The sequence below is a fragment of the Chionomys nivalis genome, chromosome 13 (genome assembly GCF_950005125.1).
Source record: "Chionomys nivalis chromosome 13, mChiNiv1.1, whole genome shotgun sequence".
In the NCBI taxonomy this organism is placed as follows: Eukaryota; Metazoa; Chordata; class Mammalia; order Rodentia; family Cricetidae; genus Chionomys; species Chionomys nivalis.
Window position 1 is genome coordinate 62,151,570 of NC_080098.1, and position 16,605 is coordinate 62,168,174.

The window sequence follows — 16,605 nt, forward strand, 5'->3', positions numbered from 1 at the left end:
ACATAATAAACTTGGGAAAAATTAAGATCTTAGCAAGGCGTGATAAACGCACGCCTCTCGTTCCAGCACTCAGGATGCAGAGGGGAGAGAATCTACGTGAGTTCAAAGCCAGCCTGGGTCTAAGAGCCAGTTTCAGGCCAGCCAGGGCTGCCACAAAACAGAAATTTTAGAGCACACATGACCTAAGTACAAACACCAGAATGATGAACCCTAACCAATAGCCAAACAAAAGTAAGACGAACCTTACAAACCAATAAAAAAAAAAAAAAAAAACAACTAAAGAACAGAATACTCAGAATTCACGAAAATAGAAAATGCATATAACCCAAATATGAGACTTATCACCCAACAGTAGCAGCATGAGAACTGGTACTCCCAGCAGGAAGTTAGCAATAAATACCTTTTAAAATATAAGGTTTGACTTTCTCTTCAGAGTGCACTAAGAGAAACACATATGCTCCCCAAAGACCAATATCCTCTACTCTATAACATGCAAAACAGCATTTCCAAACAGCCAAAACTGATGCTAAGACCCAACAGCAAATGAATAGGCTTCCATTCAGTGATGCACTCTGCAACAGTGACAAAACCACATTCAACAGCGCTACATGTAAAATTTAAGAGCCAAAGAAGCAAGACTGCATCCAACATGAGCCCACTTGTATAGATAAGTTACCAGGCAAAACTTTTATTTTCTAGGTGTCAGGAAACAAGAGTCCAATGGACAGAGCAGCGATCACCATTAGAGTGAAGAGAGAGGACTGTGATCAAAATGGCCTCTGATCACGTGTGTCCTACAGTTGTCTGTACACACATGCAAATGTCCACATTAGATGACTTTCATATTTGTAACCTTTGCATGAGCTCATATTTCAATTAGAAAGATCAAAGGGTACAATTCTGAGAGAATACAGCACTAAAATACAGTGTAATCAGTTGCATTTAAAAAGCCACAAGAGACATTTCCAGCCTGGTCTACAGAGCTAGTTCCAGGACAGGCTCCAAAGCCACAGAGAAACCCTGTCTCGAAAAACCAAAAAAAAAAAAAAAAAAAAAAAAAAGCCACAAGAGCCGGGTGGTGGTGGCGCACGCCTTTAATCCCAGCACTCGGGAGGCAGAGGCAGGCGGATCTCTGTGAGTTCGAGGCAGGCGGATCTCTGTGAGTTCGAGGCCAGCCTGGTCTATAAGAGCTAGTTCCAGGACAGGAACCAAAAAAAGCTACGGAGAAACCCTGTCTCGAAAAATAAAATAAAATAAAAAAAAAACCCACAAGAACTTTCGATGAGGTATGAGAGATAACTAGCAGCATTATCCAAATGCTGTGAAGCAACTAAGCACAAGTAAGGAGAAACTTCCCAAAGGAAATCAAAACACTGCTCCACTACAGCCTACAGGAAAACAGGGTGAAACAACCCATATCTAAGTCAGAGGAAGAAATGTTTTAAATATACCATCAAATGCTGTAATGTTTGTAGGTGGATGTAAAACACCACACTTCACTATTGTGTTAAGTCTAAAACATCAGAAAATAAGATATGCACATGGTTTCAAAATTTAAAAAAAAAAACAACCAGACATCAGACTCAAAGTATAGATTCCACAAGTCATTACACAACTTACTGGAATTGGGAGCTGTCCCAGCGCCAAATGCAGACTGACTAGGCTGCTGCCCAAACACAGGAGGTTGGCTGCTGCTTGACACTGCCCCAAAAGTAGGTGGTGGTGCGGGCTGGGAACCAGCAGAAAACAACGATGTTGAAGACGATATAGAGCCAAAGCTTGGAGGGTTCGGTTGGCTGGCACCTTGACTTTGTCCAAACGTTGGGGTCTGGTTAGCACCAAATGCTGGACTGGCAGATGGTGCTGAATGTCCAGTGCCAAATACAAAGGAGGATCCTGAGCGAAAAAATAAATCAACAACATCAAGGTTTGTAGTAAGATTACTCTTGAGAAGCTCTGTAAACCCACAAACTAATTTCAGGCCACTTTACAGGCTCTTACCTCGATCACAAGCATTGAATGATTAGAACAATGACACTATTTTCTAAAACATGCACTAATGTAACAAAAACTTTAAAGAACAAAACTCTCTACCTTTGCAACCAACAACCTTCTACTAGAAGAAGGGGTGTACTTAAGACGGGGTCTTATACTGTTCCTCAGGCTAGCTTGAAACTCACTTAGCAATTTTTTAAAAATTCTCAACAATTTTTTAAAAATTCTTTTCATTTATTTATTTATTTAGTATACAATACTCTGTCTGTGTGTATGTCAGCAGGCCAGAAGAGGGCACCAGACCTCATTTACAGATAGATGGTTGTGCACCACCATGTGGTTGCCGGGAATTGAACTCAGGACCTTTGGAAGAGCAGGCAATGCTCTTAACCACTGAGCCATCTCTCCAGCCCAACAATTTCTTTCTAAAATGATCTATCTTATATGTTGGGGAATATTATTTCAAGATGGGTTACTCTGTTCATGCTGTGGAACATTTGTTTAATGATATAAAGATGTGCTGCTTTTGTTTACGCTGCATTTGATTAACTGTAAAGCTGTGATCTTTAACACCTGATAGTCTCATAAAGAGCTGACCGGCCAATAAAGAGGCAGGAGAAAGGATAGGTGGGGCTGGTAGGCAGAGAATATAAATAGGAGGAGAAACGAGGAAGAGGAGGAACAAGGAGAGAACAAGGGGAGGAAGATGTTGGGGGCCAGCCAGCCACAAAGTAAGAGTGAAAATAAGATACACAAGAAGTAAGAAAAGGAAAAAGCCCAGAGGCAAAAGGTAGTCGGGATAAGTTAAGAAAAGCTGGCAAGAAACAAGCCAAGCTAAGGCGGGGCAATTATAAGTAAAAATAAGCTTCTGTGTGATTTATTTGGGAGCTGGGAGGCAGGCACCCCAAAAGAGCAAAAAATAACTAACAACACTTATAAGTGACCTATAGGTCACTGTATGAGAACTCATATTCAATACAGTCACTATCATTATCTGGCTGCTTCAGAATTTGACATTTCAAAAGGCAACTTGGAAAAATTATATATTTTTCCTAAAAATCAGTTTTTTTGTTTTGATCTTTCTTTTTTGAGATAGGGTTTCTCTGTGTAGCCTTGGCTGTCCTAGAACTCACTCTTTAGACCAGGCTGGCCTTAAACTTAAAGATCTACCTGCCTCTGCCTCTTGAGTGCTGGGATTAAAGGTATTCACTACCATGCCCAGCTTGAAAAAATTATTCTTTTTTTTTTTTCCCCAGACAGGGTTTCTCTGTGGTTTTGGAGCCTGTCCTGAAACTAGCTCTTGTAGACCAGGCTGGTCTTGAACTCACAGAGATCCGCCTGCCTCTGCCTCCCAAGTGCTGGGATTAAAGGCGTGCGCCACCACCGCCCGGCGAAAATATTATTCTTAAGAGTTAAATATATTCACAGGCTGGCGAGATGGCTCAGTGGTTAAGAGCACTGACTGCTCTTCCAGGACCCAGGTTCAATTCCCAGCACCCACATGGCAGCTCGCAGCTAGCTGTCTGTAACTCCAGTTCCAGAGAATCTGACATCATTATACCAAATGCGTATAAAATAAAAGTTAAATAAAGTTTAAAAGTTAAATATATTCAACCTGAACATTATTATGAACTGCATTAATATGAACTGCATTATTTCTCCACAGGTGAAAACTTACAATATTCTAAATATGGGTGACTTAGAGGCACTCAAATGCCACTTGAGCAAGATTATAACCTGCAAGAATGTGCTACAACTGTCAAACAATTCAACTACAAAATCTACTCTCCCCCTATCACTAAGTTACCTGAAGAGCTTGATGTGGTAGCTCCAAAACTGAACCCGGAAGATGCAGTACTGTTACTGCTGGCTCCTGATCCAAACACAAATGGAGGGGCAGCTGAGCCAGTGCTGGATGTGGTGGCCGGCTTGCTATCTTGAGGAAATAACAAAGACTGAGATGTACTGGACTCTGTAGAGTTACCGAAGGCAGAGCTGCTGACAGGATTGCTGGCCTGTCCAAACACAAAGGCTGCCACAGGAGGGTTGGAGGAAGAGGTGGAACTACCAAATATGCCACCACTGGATGAAGTGGCTGGTGCACTGGAACTAGAGGAACTGCTATTCAAGAAGCTAAACACTGGCTTTGCTACACCTTGATCTGTAAAACAATAATTGAGAAACAAACATAAATCCTTAAGAACAAATTATCTAACAAAATGTTCCTATTACATAAACTAAGATTATTTTTATATAGTTTGACTCATCAAATAAACATCTATTAACACTTTGAAATGTCAAAGTGTCTACCTTTTATGATTTATGGATTTTCTCTTTAGACAGAGACCTGCAAACATTCAAATAAAAAGTCCTGTGGCTATGTATATAAATTTAATTATGAAATACACGGCGCCTCACATCCAAATCTAACTTGACATTGTATGCAGAAACCAAATCCAGATAGAAGAAACGAGGTGTACTTTTATGTGTTTGGCCATACCGTTTGTCATTTTACAGCAGCAGAAATTTATCCACATGAACAAATCAACCAGTTAACCTCCTCACAATACTGACTGGACCTCAGCATTTGCTAACTCCTGCTAACTAGTACACAATGTCACACTTGTGGCACCCTAAATTAGCAATGTACACATCTATTTCCTTGGCTGACACTGTCATCAGATTGTTAATTAGTGCCTGCATGCCATTCTCAAATTCCTTGTCCACTCACTTTTCCTACAAATTTCAGAAGTAGCTTAGCTTGACAAGATGTATAAAATCTAAGAACTGAAATGAGGTGAACAGGAGAAATACTTTCCCCCCAGAATGGGTTCATTTTCTATGCTCATCATCATCACCATTGTAAATTAGAACACTCAGAACATACAAGTCATGTTTTTACATGGTAATCATGAATCTACAACCCGACAAGCTTTCCTTTCCACTTTCCCAATATCTCAGAGCTCCAATGCTGCACAACACGCTATAGGTGAAGGTAAGGTCAAATCTGATCAAATGACAAGTAATTTTAATTCTGGTGTTTTTTGGTGGGGGGAGCAGGCTGTTTACAAATTTCCAAGTAAATATAAAAACTGCTCGTGGCTATGTGAATTTCTCATTTGGGGGCTGATAATTCATTGAGTGTTTCCAAATTACTTTTCAAAGTTGTTAATAAAAGTGTCCAATTTACAATCTTTGCATGTCTGAAAATAGCTACATTTTGCTTTTATGTCTGATCGAATTTGGCTAGTTACAAAATGGTTCAAGATTATTTCATTTGTAGGGCACTGTTTGATGCTGGGAATAAAACCCAGGGCTTTGCCCAAGTCTTTGAGAGTATTCTCTTTACCATTGAATTAAGAGCTAGCTCAGTCATTTCCATTTTTAAGACCAGTGTCCTTTTAACTTAATTTTTAACCAAATGTGTGTAGGCATCAAATATCCCTGAAGCTGGATTTACAGGCAGTTCTGAGTCACCTAAAATGGGTGCTGGGATCCAAACTTGTATCCTCTTTAAAGAGAAGTATGCATAGCTACAGCCTCAGTGTTTTATTTTACATTCAGAAAATATTCATGTCAATGTTCTAAAATTTCCCTAGACCATTTAATTTCAAAGTCCCTACAAATGCAGCTGTCTGTCATTGCACTGCTCTGGGAAACCCCATTACAGTAGTCAGGCTTTCTAGATGATGTTCTTCCTACTACTCCACTGGCCAGACAGCTTTAGTTCAACAACCTTCTTTAGCTTTTTAATGGGTTTTTTTTTTACCCTCCCCCTTTCTTAGTTCTCAAAATTATCTGTTTTCTTAGAGTTTAATTATATTTACTGCCTATGTTTCTCAAATGCTTTGACTCATTATCCATGAGTGGCTGTTTACAAGTGATTATACTTATAAACAAAAACTTAACATAAAAATCCATCAATTTTAATTATAATGTCCAAATGATAGAAAGACATACATAAAGTGTCCCATTTTGCACTTTCTATTACAGCTGTATTTCACAAAATTAGATCCCATCAGAGCCATGGGTATTTGGTTCAATTAAAACAGAAAAGTCTGAGCTCTTTCCCTCAAGACTTCTAAACACAACTTGTAAAAAATAGTTTTTTTAGTACTTACCAGTTGTAGTACTGGTTTGATTTCCAAACGAAAACGTGGGCTTGGCTAGCTGCTCCGACTCTTTCACAGATGGTTTTGCCACACTGAAACTAAATGTTGGCTTGGAAGAACTCTCATCTTTGGTTTGCTCCGAATTTCCAAAGGAAAATACTGGTTGACACTTTGGCTCCTCACTATCAGCTTTCTTTCCAAATACCAGAGAAGTAGAAGTAACAGGTTCTTGCTGTTTCTCCTCTGTCCTTCCCAAAACAAACATTGAGGCAGACTCTACTTTACCAAAAGTGAACCCGCCCTTGGTGACAGAAGAATCTTCTTTCTTTGCTTCTGTTGTCTTATATGTGAAAGGGGTCATCGAGACACCCTTAGTTTCTATGGTTCCAAAATTGAAGCCACTCTTGTTATCTGAGGTCACTGTGGTGTCAGTAGCAGCAGTGGGAGGGTTACTAACACCTGCACCAAAGCTAAAGCCTGCAGATGAAGACTTTGGGAGCTCCTCTTTCTTTTCTTGCTGCCCAAGAGTAGATACCCCAAACTGAAATGGAGCTGAAGAAGCTGGGTTGCTTAAGCCAGAAGTCAGTCCAAACTTAAAATGATCATTCTTGCTGTCATTTTTAATTTCTTCAGATTTGGAATCAGAAGACACTCCAAATTTAAAATCTCCAGTTGGTTTAGAAAACTTAAAGTTTGTATTCATGGAGTTTGTAGACCCAGAGTCTGATGAAGTGCCTAATTTGAATCCTTCCTGATCTCCAAATTTAAAATTTCCAGTGCTTGTAAAAGTTTGAGAAAGTCCAGAAGAGGATGATGGGATACCAAATTTGAAGGCTGAGGGTGCTGGATTTAAAGATGAAGAAGATGTCCCAAAGCCTTCAAAAATAGAAAACACAAAAAGACACCAAATTAATGTGCTTATCCTGAAAGCCACATCATAGGACAGCTCTGAAAAGGCCTATATGCCACTTCCATCTCTAAGACTGGAAGGTCAAGAAAGGTAAGAGAACATGTGTTGGTGAGGACACTGAGAACAGCAGGTACTTCCCCATCCGGTAGCTAGAGATGAAAACTATGAATGATTACAAAAAAAAAGAAATCATATATCCTCTAAAACTCAGCAATTTTAGAGCTGAGATTTGTCTTATGATAAATTGAGACACACAAAATACTGTGAGGTCCAGGCAGCTTGAAGGATAAAAACCAAAAACATGGCAAAAGTAACCCTGAATAAAAACAAATGTGAAAACAAAAGGTAGGTGATATACAAACTTCCTGACAAGAAAGAAGGAAATCACAATATTTAAATGGCAGTGTTTGCTTAGGACAGGTATAAAAAGCCCTTTTGGAAGGTAAAACATTGCACTAGCCATTGTTACTACCTTTGGGGAAGAGTTTGACACAAGCCTGGGCTACAGATAAGAGTTCCAGGACAGGCTCCAAGGCAGAGAAACTCTGCCTCGGGAAAAAAAGCCAGGGGGATAAAAGGTCAGGCTTTTGGGTGATGCAAATACTAGATTATTGGCCTATGCCACCATTTGTGCTGAGAGTTCTCTTGTACTCAGACATACTCAGAGGCTAAATGATTTAAAGTAAAGTCCTAAGGGTGTTAAGTTTTCAGTTATGGAAGAGTCAAGTTCATACCCCAACCTGGAAACTGAGTAACACAAAATTCCTTACCCAGATATACAGATCTAAGATGCAACTAATTTGAGTTTACCATCATCCACAAATACAACAAAAAAGAAAACAAAAAACCCAAGGACCATGTCTCATTTTCCATAATTACTCAGAGAATGGGTTCCTTGAAAAACAAATCTGCCCCCATATATTCACTTTTAACTAGGTATTAGAGAGCTTCTTTGCCAACGCCTTACCTTTAAACTCTGACTTTGCGCCTGGCTTTGCACTTTCACATGCTATGCACTTGGTAGAGTCCGCTTTATTTTGCACTAGGCACACTTCACAGTCCCAGCTGCCCTCGGGTTTTTTGAACTTATCCAATCCTAGACAGCCTCCAGAAGACAGAGAGTCAGAGGCAGGGCTGCTGTTTGAGGCAGATACCGAACCTAGAAGCAATGGGAAAACTGATGAAAAATTTAATTTACATTATTATACCATCTTTGGATAGCCCTGGACATCCTGGAACTCACTTGTAGTACCATCCTTAATGACACCACTGACTACACATTTTTTTTCAAATTTCCTTACTTCCTATTTATTAAATCATACACACAGCCAGAAAGGGAGCCTTATATTGTTCTAAATAGGACAGACTTCTCATATTTCATTTAACACTGCAAATGAACATCTATGTTCTGTTCTCTTTTGCCAACAAAATTGCTGTCTGGTGTCCGTCACTGATCCACTACCTATCTGACAAAGTATCTCTCACCTTCAGTGATGGTTTTAAGCACTAGTGTAACCATTTCCTCATCTCTATCTGCAACCCACACTTCCCTGCTTTATACGCTTATCTAGAAGGCCCCAGTCTTTGTATTTCTCAAGTACAATCAATCTGTCTGAACCTTCTGCTATTGTTGAGTTTTCTCATTTCTTTTCGAGAATTTCATAAGTACAATGTATTTTCATCATATCCACCTCTCCTATATTCCAAGAACTCCCATGACCCACGTCTAAAAATGTATGTCCTCTTCTATAGTTGTTATATGGATGTATGTAAAACATGTTCATGACTGTAGACTAACCACTTGGACATGAGCAACCTATCAGGGGGCTCATAACTGAAGAAAACAGTCTCCCTCCCTCAACAGCCAAAAGCAAACAGGAACGGGACCTCATAAGCCCTTCTCCCACTTGTGCTGGAATGTTGACAGATTTGCATGGTCTTGTGCAGGTCTTATGCATGTCACTGAAGGTTCTTGAGTGCAAGAACCCTGTCACATCTTTTGCAGTATTCTTCCTAGCCTGATCATCTTTTCTATGGATAGTTAGTTCCCTTACTAAAACACTTAGTCTTGGTCTTATTCTAGTCACCGTCTTCAGAGATTATTCTGCCACAGTGTTTTCCTCTATATGGTTAATCCAAGTTCAATGTTTGATTTCTTCCAGGACCTTAAATTGGCAGAGTTCAGTTTGGAGCTCTATCCCTTAATTCACTCAACTCACATCTACTCACTTGACTTCAAATATCAAACTATTTCCTATGATCTCCTCAATCTACACCCCAGCCCTAAGGAGCTGTAGTCCCTATGATGTAGCCAAAGGCCTCACAAATATATCTGAATGCCAACTTCAGCAGTGTGAAGTTAATCTATCTTTAACCATGCATTGCTCTAAATCCTCCCTTATCAACTCCATCATTTCATTCCTTATCACCATTATCTGCCATTACATTACTCATAATCTTCTTAAGATGCCATTCCAAACTCTACTGCCTTGAAGTACACTGTTCACAACCATTCCTAATTCTAGTTCTAGGGGATCTGATGCCTTCATCTGACCTCCATGGTACACATACATACATTCATGCATGCAGACATACATATAACACATACACGCAAAACACTCATAAAATAAAATGAATAAATCTATAAATAACTTTAAAAATAAAGTTTAAGCCTAGAAACATGACTCAGCACTTAAGATTACTTGCTGCTCTTTAAAAGAATTTAGTTCCCTCTAAGTCTAGTTCCAGGGAATCCAATACCATCTTCTGGCTTCTACAGGCTAGCACACATGTGCTTATAAACAGATGTACAAACACACAATATCCCACCCCACCCCACCCCCCCGCCCAAAATAAAATGAGGGCTGGAGGCAGAGGCAAGTGACTTCTAGTTCCAGGCCAAAATTTGGTATGTGTGTACATGTATGTGTGGTATGTATGTTATGTTTGTATCAAGTTCCAGACTAGCAATGCTTACATAGTTAGAATCTCTGCTTACGTTGTTAGAACCCATCTAAAAACTAGTAAGAAAAAAATTAAAATTTGACCAAATCATCCCTGTGCTGAAAATGACAGGGCATTGTGCCCAGAGTAAAGCTGGTGTCATTTTCATAGGATTCTGTTGTTCCTGCATATATTTACTTCCTGATTCAAAGTTTCATTACCCATCTGTCAACTCAGAGTTCTAGCTTCCTGCATGCCTTTTCTGAGGTGAGGAAACAGTGCCAGATAAGAGTCAAATATTTTGAATGAGGATTCTGATAGCTCGTTTTTGACACCAGAAGAAATTAGAAATAAGGGCATGAGGCCGGGCGGTGGTGGCGCACGCCTTTAATCCCAGCACTTGGGAGGCAGAGGCAGGCGGATCTCTGTGAGTTCGAGACCAGCCTGGTCTACAAGAGCTAGTTCCAGGACAGGCTCCAAAACCACAGAGAAACCCTGTCTCGAAAAACCTAAAAAAAAAAAAAAAAAAAAAAAAAAGAAAGAAATACAGGCATGATTTAAGAGTTCGGGCAAGGAATCTGGCTAGTAACAGATCCCCACATTACAGAATACAGCTAATGTAATGTAATATAACAAAAGCAGGAGACTTCACTCCTAACACAAACATGTTAATTACTATCCATATTACCACATACTCCCAAAACGAATTTAAAAATGAATCTGTAGTAATTCTAACTTTGAACAAAGACCTCAAACCAAATTCCATTTCTCTAACCAAGCTAAGAATTTTTCACTAATTAATTAAATTGCAATCACTGTACAATCTGGTAGACAGCACATGGCTACAGGTAGCACCAATATTAAGAAAACAGACACTGGCATAAAGCATGACTGCCTACCTCTTAAAGAACCTCCTGTAAATGACCACTCCCCATCCTCATTTCTACAGACAAAAGAAGACAAGGCATGAAGGTCTGAGAAAGACTACCCCATTCTGAGAGCTTTCAGTTATCTTCATTTGTCAACCACATCAATTATCACAAAGAGTAATATTTCCAATAACAGTACACAAAAAGAGCAGGAATAGTATAGAATGAACCAGTTCACAACGTATTCTAAGTGAACAGGTAGTCTAATATTAACCACAAGGTGGTTTTTAAAAATTAGGATGTAAGAAGAAATGTTCCATCTGCACCTGTTTAAAACACCAAGACTGTTACTGTTTCACAGGTAAGTGTTCTACTAAGTAAAGTGCAAAACTATTCCATACAGGTGTAAAACATACCTGGTTTCTCAGACATACAGGAGACACATTTATTGTCTTCGGCCTTATTACAAACACAGCATACTGGACATTCCCAAGATCCCACAGGCCTTTTGAATTTATCTCCAAACCCTAGTGTGCCAGTGCTCACAGTGCAGCTAGAAGAGGAAGCAGTCACGGGACTTTCTGAAGATGCCGCCAATGGACGGACTCGCTTCACACCAGTGCCGGGTTTGGGTGTTTCACAGGCCACACATTTTACCGCTTCAGGCTTATTTTGTACTAAACAGGTATCACAATCCCAAGTTCCTACTGCTGGTTTAAACTTATCTCCAAAGCCTGTCCCTGATGTAGAAGCTGGTTTGTCACTTTTGCTTGGTGTCCCAATTCCAGCCTGTTTAGCAGTTTCTTTCGGTGACAGTTTTGCTGCTTGACAGGCTATACACTTATTGTCTGTGACTTTGTTCTGGAGGAGACATGTGTCACACTGCCATGATGATCCAGCTTTTAAACTTTCTCCAAACTCAATTCCACTAGAAGAAAAAGTACTAATGGCTGGTCTTGTATAAACCACTGGGCTTGTAGTGGTGGGCTGAACAACTGGAGAATCAACCTTTGGTGATATAAAACCTACAGTGGGGAAATAAAAGAATGTTCTTTTAAAATGAGGCAGTCGACTCTGCTAATCAAAGCATTAACTGCAATATTATGGGAGGAAAACATTTATATTATCACCAAGTTAATACCATCCAAGAACTACTAAGGTTTTCGTTGGTTACTTACACAATCATATTTAATCTGGGTACATACAGCACTTAAACCTACTTAAAATTCTGTAAGTATAGGAACAGATCATCTTTACACTACACATCACTTTCTCCCTCTAAAACTTTCTAGTCTGATGTTCTCCTTTGAACTTACTGTCAGCTACCACTGCTGTCCACATCTTATTCTCCTCTCTGCAGCAATGAACTTAATGCTCTTCTTAGTCTTCCTCCTCATCCATCCCTTGTAGGTGCTCCCACAGCTAAGTGAAATGACCTTAATATCCGTAATCTTTGAGTGTTGCCTAGTCTTAATCCATTGCTGTGGTAATCTACCCTCAGTAACTCTAGCTAAGTCAAACAGGCATTAACTATCTGACAGAAATTCCTCCAATGCAACAGGATTGTAAGGATATTTTGTTATGCCTCACTATCTGAGGTCAACCTTGAGTGCATCACCTCCTGCCTCAATCTCTTGAGTGTTGGAAGTACACTGTACACCACCAAGCCTAGACAAGGATTATCTTTAATTGCAGTAAACTTTAAAAGGGCATAGTTTGATGAAAATCCCAAAGATGTGGCAAACCCTCTGGGCAGGCCTACATATACAAAGTGATTAAGATCCAATCTACACTCACAAGGGGGAATTTTGGGGACATAAACTGAAGTCAAATGCATGAAATCTCTCTTCAATACAATTTCAGAGTACTTAATTTTTGTTTATTAATGTTTATTAAAGGTATATTTTGACAACCAAGAAAAATATTCACATGGAACTATGGGTTGGAGTGGTAGGGTATCTTTCATTAAACTGACTCACTGAACTACTGACACAGTGCCCCGGAAATGTCTTTATTTAAAACCTGTAATGTACCTTTCACATTACATACACCATCAGGGATCTAGTTTTCCAGCTTTTAGCACCACGGAAAAGATTGGTAAAGGTGTTCCATTGATATCAAGATATTATCCAGATGGGTATAGTAGGGCACATCCTTAAGCCCAGCACTTAGGAGGCAGAAGCAGGCAAATCATTGTGAGCTTGAGCTCAACCTGGTTAGTGTTTCTAAGCCAGCCAGGGTCACACAATGAGACCCTGAATTCAAAAAACATAAAATAAAAAACCCAGTGAATTGCTTTAGGCCTAAAGGAAATACAATCCACAAACTTCTGTATACTTCCCATGATTAGCAGTTCCCTATCAGTTATAAGTTTAATTGCAATCAGTCAGGCTGGCAAAATCACAGTAGCAATTTTCTGGGAGCCACTACATGTTCTTTTTCCTTCCTTTGTCATATTTTCCCAATTCCATCCAAACGAAGACTCAAATTTTCTTCTGTTTAAAATTTAATTAAAGGGGGTAAGATTATGAAGAAAAGTATAGCTCTAAATATATGTGCGGTGAAAAAGCTACATAATTGGTTAATTCTAGCCCATGTACTTTGAAGTTCAGCTATACCTCGTACTATCTATAAAGGAAGGAAACTGAACCCAAACAACCTAATCCTTTGACCCTTGTTATAAAGGACAAGGTTATTTTTTAAACCTTAATCCATTATTTTTCAACCTTAATTCATTATACACTGAATACTCATGTCTGCTGAGTAAATATGCATTCTTTCTGGGCTCTTAGGTTACCTTATTTAGAAACAACCTTACATCTAAATACTATTCATTACAATTCAAACTTTAAAAATTCTCTTTAACTTCAAACTGAAAAATGTATTCCTATTTAATTTCTAGTCATCCTCTTCAAATTACCTGTTACCTTGACCCGATCATTATATGTTTTTATATGTAGTCACTCAGGTATAATATAATTAAACTATACCTGAGTACATATAAAAATGTTAATAAAAAAATAAACATTGCACTAACTATTAACTTTCAAGTCTTGAGTATTATCCTTCAAATACATAACACTTTGGCAAACTTAGCCAACTTGTACATATACCAAACTAGAAAATACTGTGAGATGGTAGTCCAATGCTCTCATCAGAAAAAGGCATGACAATAAAAAAGACAGAAAAGGGTGGCATCTTCTCTTTCAATATCCACAACTTAAAGAGATAGATTTCCCTATTCATGGATTCCATGAATGACAAAGAACTAAGTGAAAGTTTCTAATACAGTTCTCATTAAAGAACTGACACGGTACAATATCTACAAGAATCACAAGTCACCTTTCTATGCATTTAATGTATTTTTTTAAAACTTAAACTTTAACAACATTCATGACACTGTTAAGTTTCAATAGAGATTTTTACAAGGGCAGGCACTCTCTTACCAGGGGTCTTCAGAATGTCTAGAACACTTCCTTCTTTCAGAATCTTTGCAGGTTTAAAAGGGTCCTCACAAGTGGCACTTCGCTTCTTATAGTTTGAACTATTCACTACAGTGTTATCTTGAGCTGTAATTTTTAAAATTATAAAAGTTATTAAGCCAAGAAAAAATACCAGTGGATTAGAGTTAAAACAATTTCAAAAAAACAACTTTTGATCAGTTTCTAAAACTTTGAAAGTCACTGCAATTCAAAAATAATGGACAAGTAAAAAAGAGCAGAGGTAATCTGCCATTGCAAAAGTAAAAACTATTTCTTACATTGTACATTCCCTTAAGCCCCCACGCAAAGAAAAAGAAACAACTGTCAGCCAATGAGCTCCCTGGAAGACAAACTGAAGCAATAGCCATATATGACAAATGAGAAGTTTGTCCAATACCTGAATAGGTCTGATCAATAGCAACCGAAAAAATCTAACCAAAGTCATTCTCAACTGATTTCACACCTAGAAACCCATGCTATGATTAAAAATATCCCTGTTGTAGTATAACTGTGGTAAAACAGAGCAGAAAATAAGATTTATATATAGAGATTAGCAGCTGCTGATAATGGCTGGATAAGTGATTATCACTTTGCTTTCACATTCCATAATCATAACTTTATTGATTTTAGTAAACATAAGTCAAAGTAATTTTTACTAGTTTTCTTTTAATATTTGTATGCTTTGCCTACAAATATGTATATGCACTATGTGCATGTCTGGCATGCATAGAGGTCAAAAACAAGTCAGATCTCCTGGCAAAAGAATTAAGAGATGGGGGCTGGAGAGATGGCTCAGAGGTTAAGAGCATTGCCTGCTCTTCCAAAGGTCCTGAGTTCAATTCCCAGCAACCACATGGTGGCTCACAACCATCTGTAATGGGGTCTGGTGCCCTCTTCTGGCCTACAGGCATACACACAGACAGAATATTGTATACATAATAAATAAATTAAAAAAAAAAAGAATTAAGAGATGGTTGTAAACAGCCACGTAAGTGCTGGGAAATGAAACCAGGACCTCCATAAGAATAGTCAGTGCACTCAAGTGACAAGACAATCCCCAATCCTCTAAAATCCAATGTGGCCAGATGTGGTGATGTACAACCTTAACCCCAGCAGTAGAAGGCAGAGGAATGAGATCAGCCTGGTCTACACAGTGAGTTCCAGGACAATCAGGGATGTACAGAGCCTGTTGAAAAACAAAATCTGACCCCCCCCACCAAAAGACAACAAAGTGTCAGAATAAAAACTAGGGCTAGAGTGACCACCTAGCATGAGCAAGGACCAGTAGAGGTGGGTGAGGAGTAGGGGAGGAAGGGAAGAAATGAGGGAGTAAGGGTGTGTGTGTGTGTGTGTGTGTGTGTGTGTGTGTGTGGAGAGAGAGAGACAGAGAGACAGAGAGACAGAGAGAGACAGAGACTCAATCAAGCCATTTCTTCAGCACGGAAAACAGGAGTTTTTAAGACTTAATGCTACTCTCCAGCCTCATGAAAAGCACATGCAAGTGAGTCCACTGTGCTTCTGCTCCTATCCCTGTGCCCTGTTTTCTTTCCCTTCTTGTGTAAATTATCTTTGCTCAAAACTCTTGACCTAGGGATCTCAACTCAGATGTTTTCTTATTTCCCAAACACCAAAAACCACCACTACTGCAAAAACCTGTTTTAATGATCTGACTAATGTCGCTCACTCAGTGATGCATTGTTTCTTCCGTTCAGAAATGACGCATCGCTTATTTGATGAAGCCAAAAATGCATAAATAAAAACGTTTATGAAGTAATCAACACTTAGGTTCACCACAACTACATGTAAATAAATCTTCGGATTGTACTAAAATGTGACAAAAAACTTAATACCTTATTCTGCCTACCTATAGTGAAAAAATGCATCCAGTTCAACATAAAGCAAACTACAACAGTTAAATGTGACTCACTATAATAAAGAGCACTGCTGGAATAGCTTCCACTGACTTTTCAGAGCTGATTTTCTTCAAATGTAAATACTTTCAAGAATGACCAATGGAGAATTTGAAATGCTCTTCTAACATAAGGGTTTGTTTGTGGTTTTGTTTTTTGGTAAAGATTATGAAACATATTTTTCACTTACCTGAACTACATAAAATTGGTTCTGAAGAACTATTAAAGCGAGAAAGTTCTGTTTTTGCAACAGGCACACTAAATGTAAATCCAATCTATAATGAGAAAAGGTATTTTAAGCTGTCAAAATATCATAAAAACTCAGCTTTACATTAATCAAAGGGTATACTAAATTTTACTGATTATAAAAGATAAGTTTTTCCT

General features: G+C 38.8%; 1 protein-coding gene across 2 annotated transcripts in view; it reads right to left on the minus strand.

Moving 5' to 3' along the window:
* Positions 1-16,605, minus strand: part of Nup153 (nucleoporin 153) — a 50,023-nt gene that overhangs the window by 2,020 nt on the left and 31,398 nt on the right. For both annotated transcript variants that reach the window (XM_057787494.1, XM_057787493.1), the window contains exons 14-20: positions 16,412-16,496; positions 14,276-14,398; positions 11,246-11,854; positions 7,985-8,176; positions 6,117-6,983; positions 3,803-4,156; positions 1,621-1,896 (exon numbers count right to left, since the gene is read on the minus strand). In XM_057787494.1, coding sequence (XP_057643477.1) covers positions 1,621-1,896; positions 3,803-4,156; positions 6,117-6,983; positions 7,985-8,176; positions 11,246-11,854; positions 14,276-14,398; positions 16,412-16,496 — 2,506 coding nt within the window. The remainder of the gene's footprint in view (positions 1-1,620; positions 1,897-3,802; positions 4,157-6,116; positions 6,984-7,984; positions 8,177-11,245; positions 11,855-14,275; positions 14,399-16,411; positions 16,497-16,605) is intronic.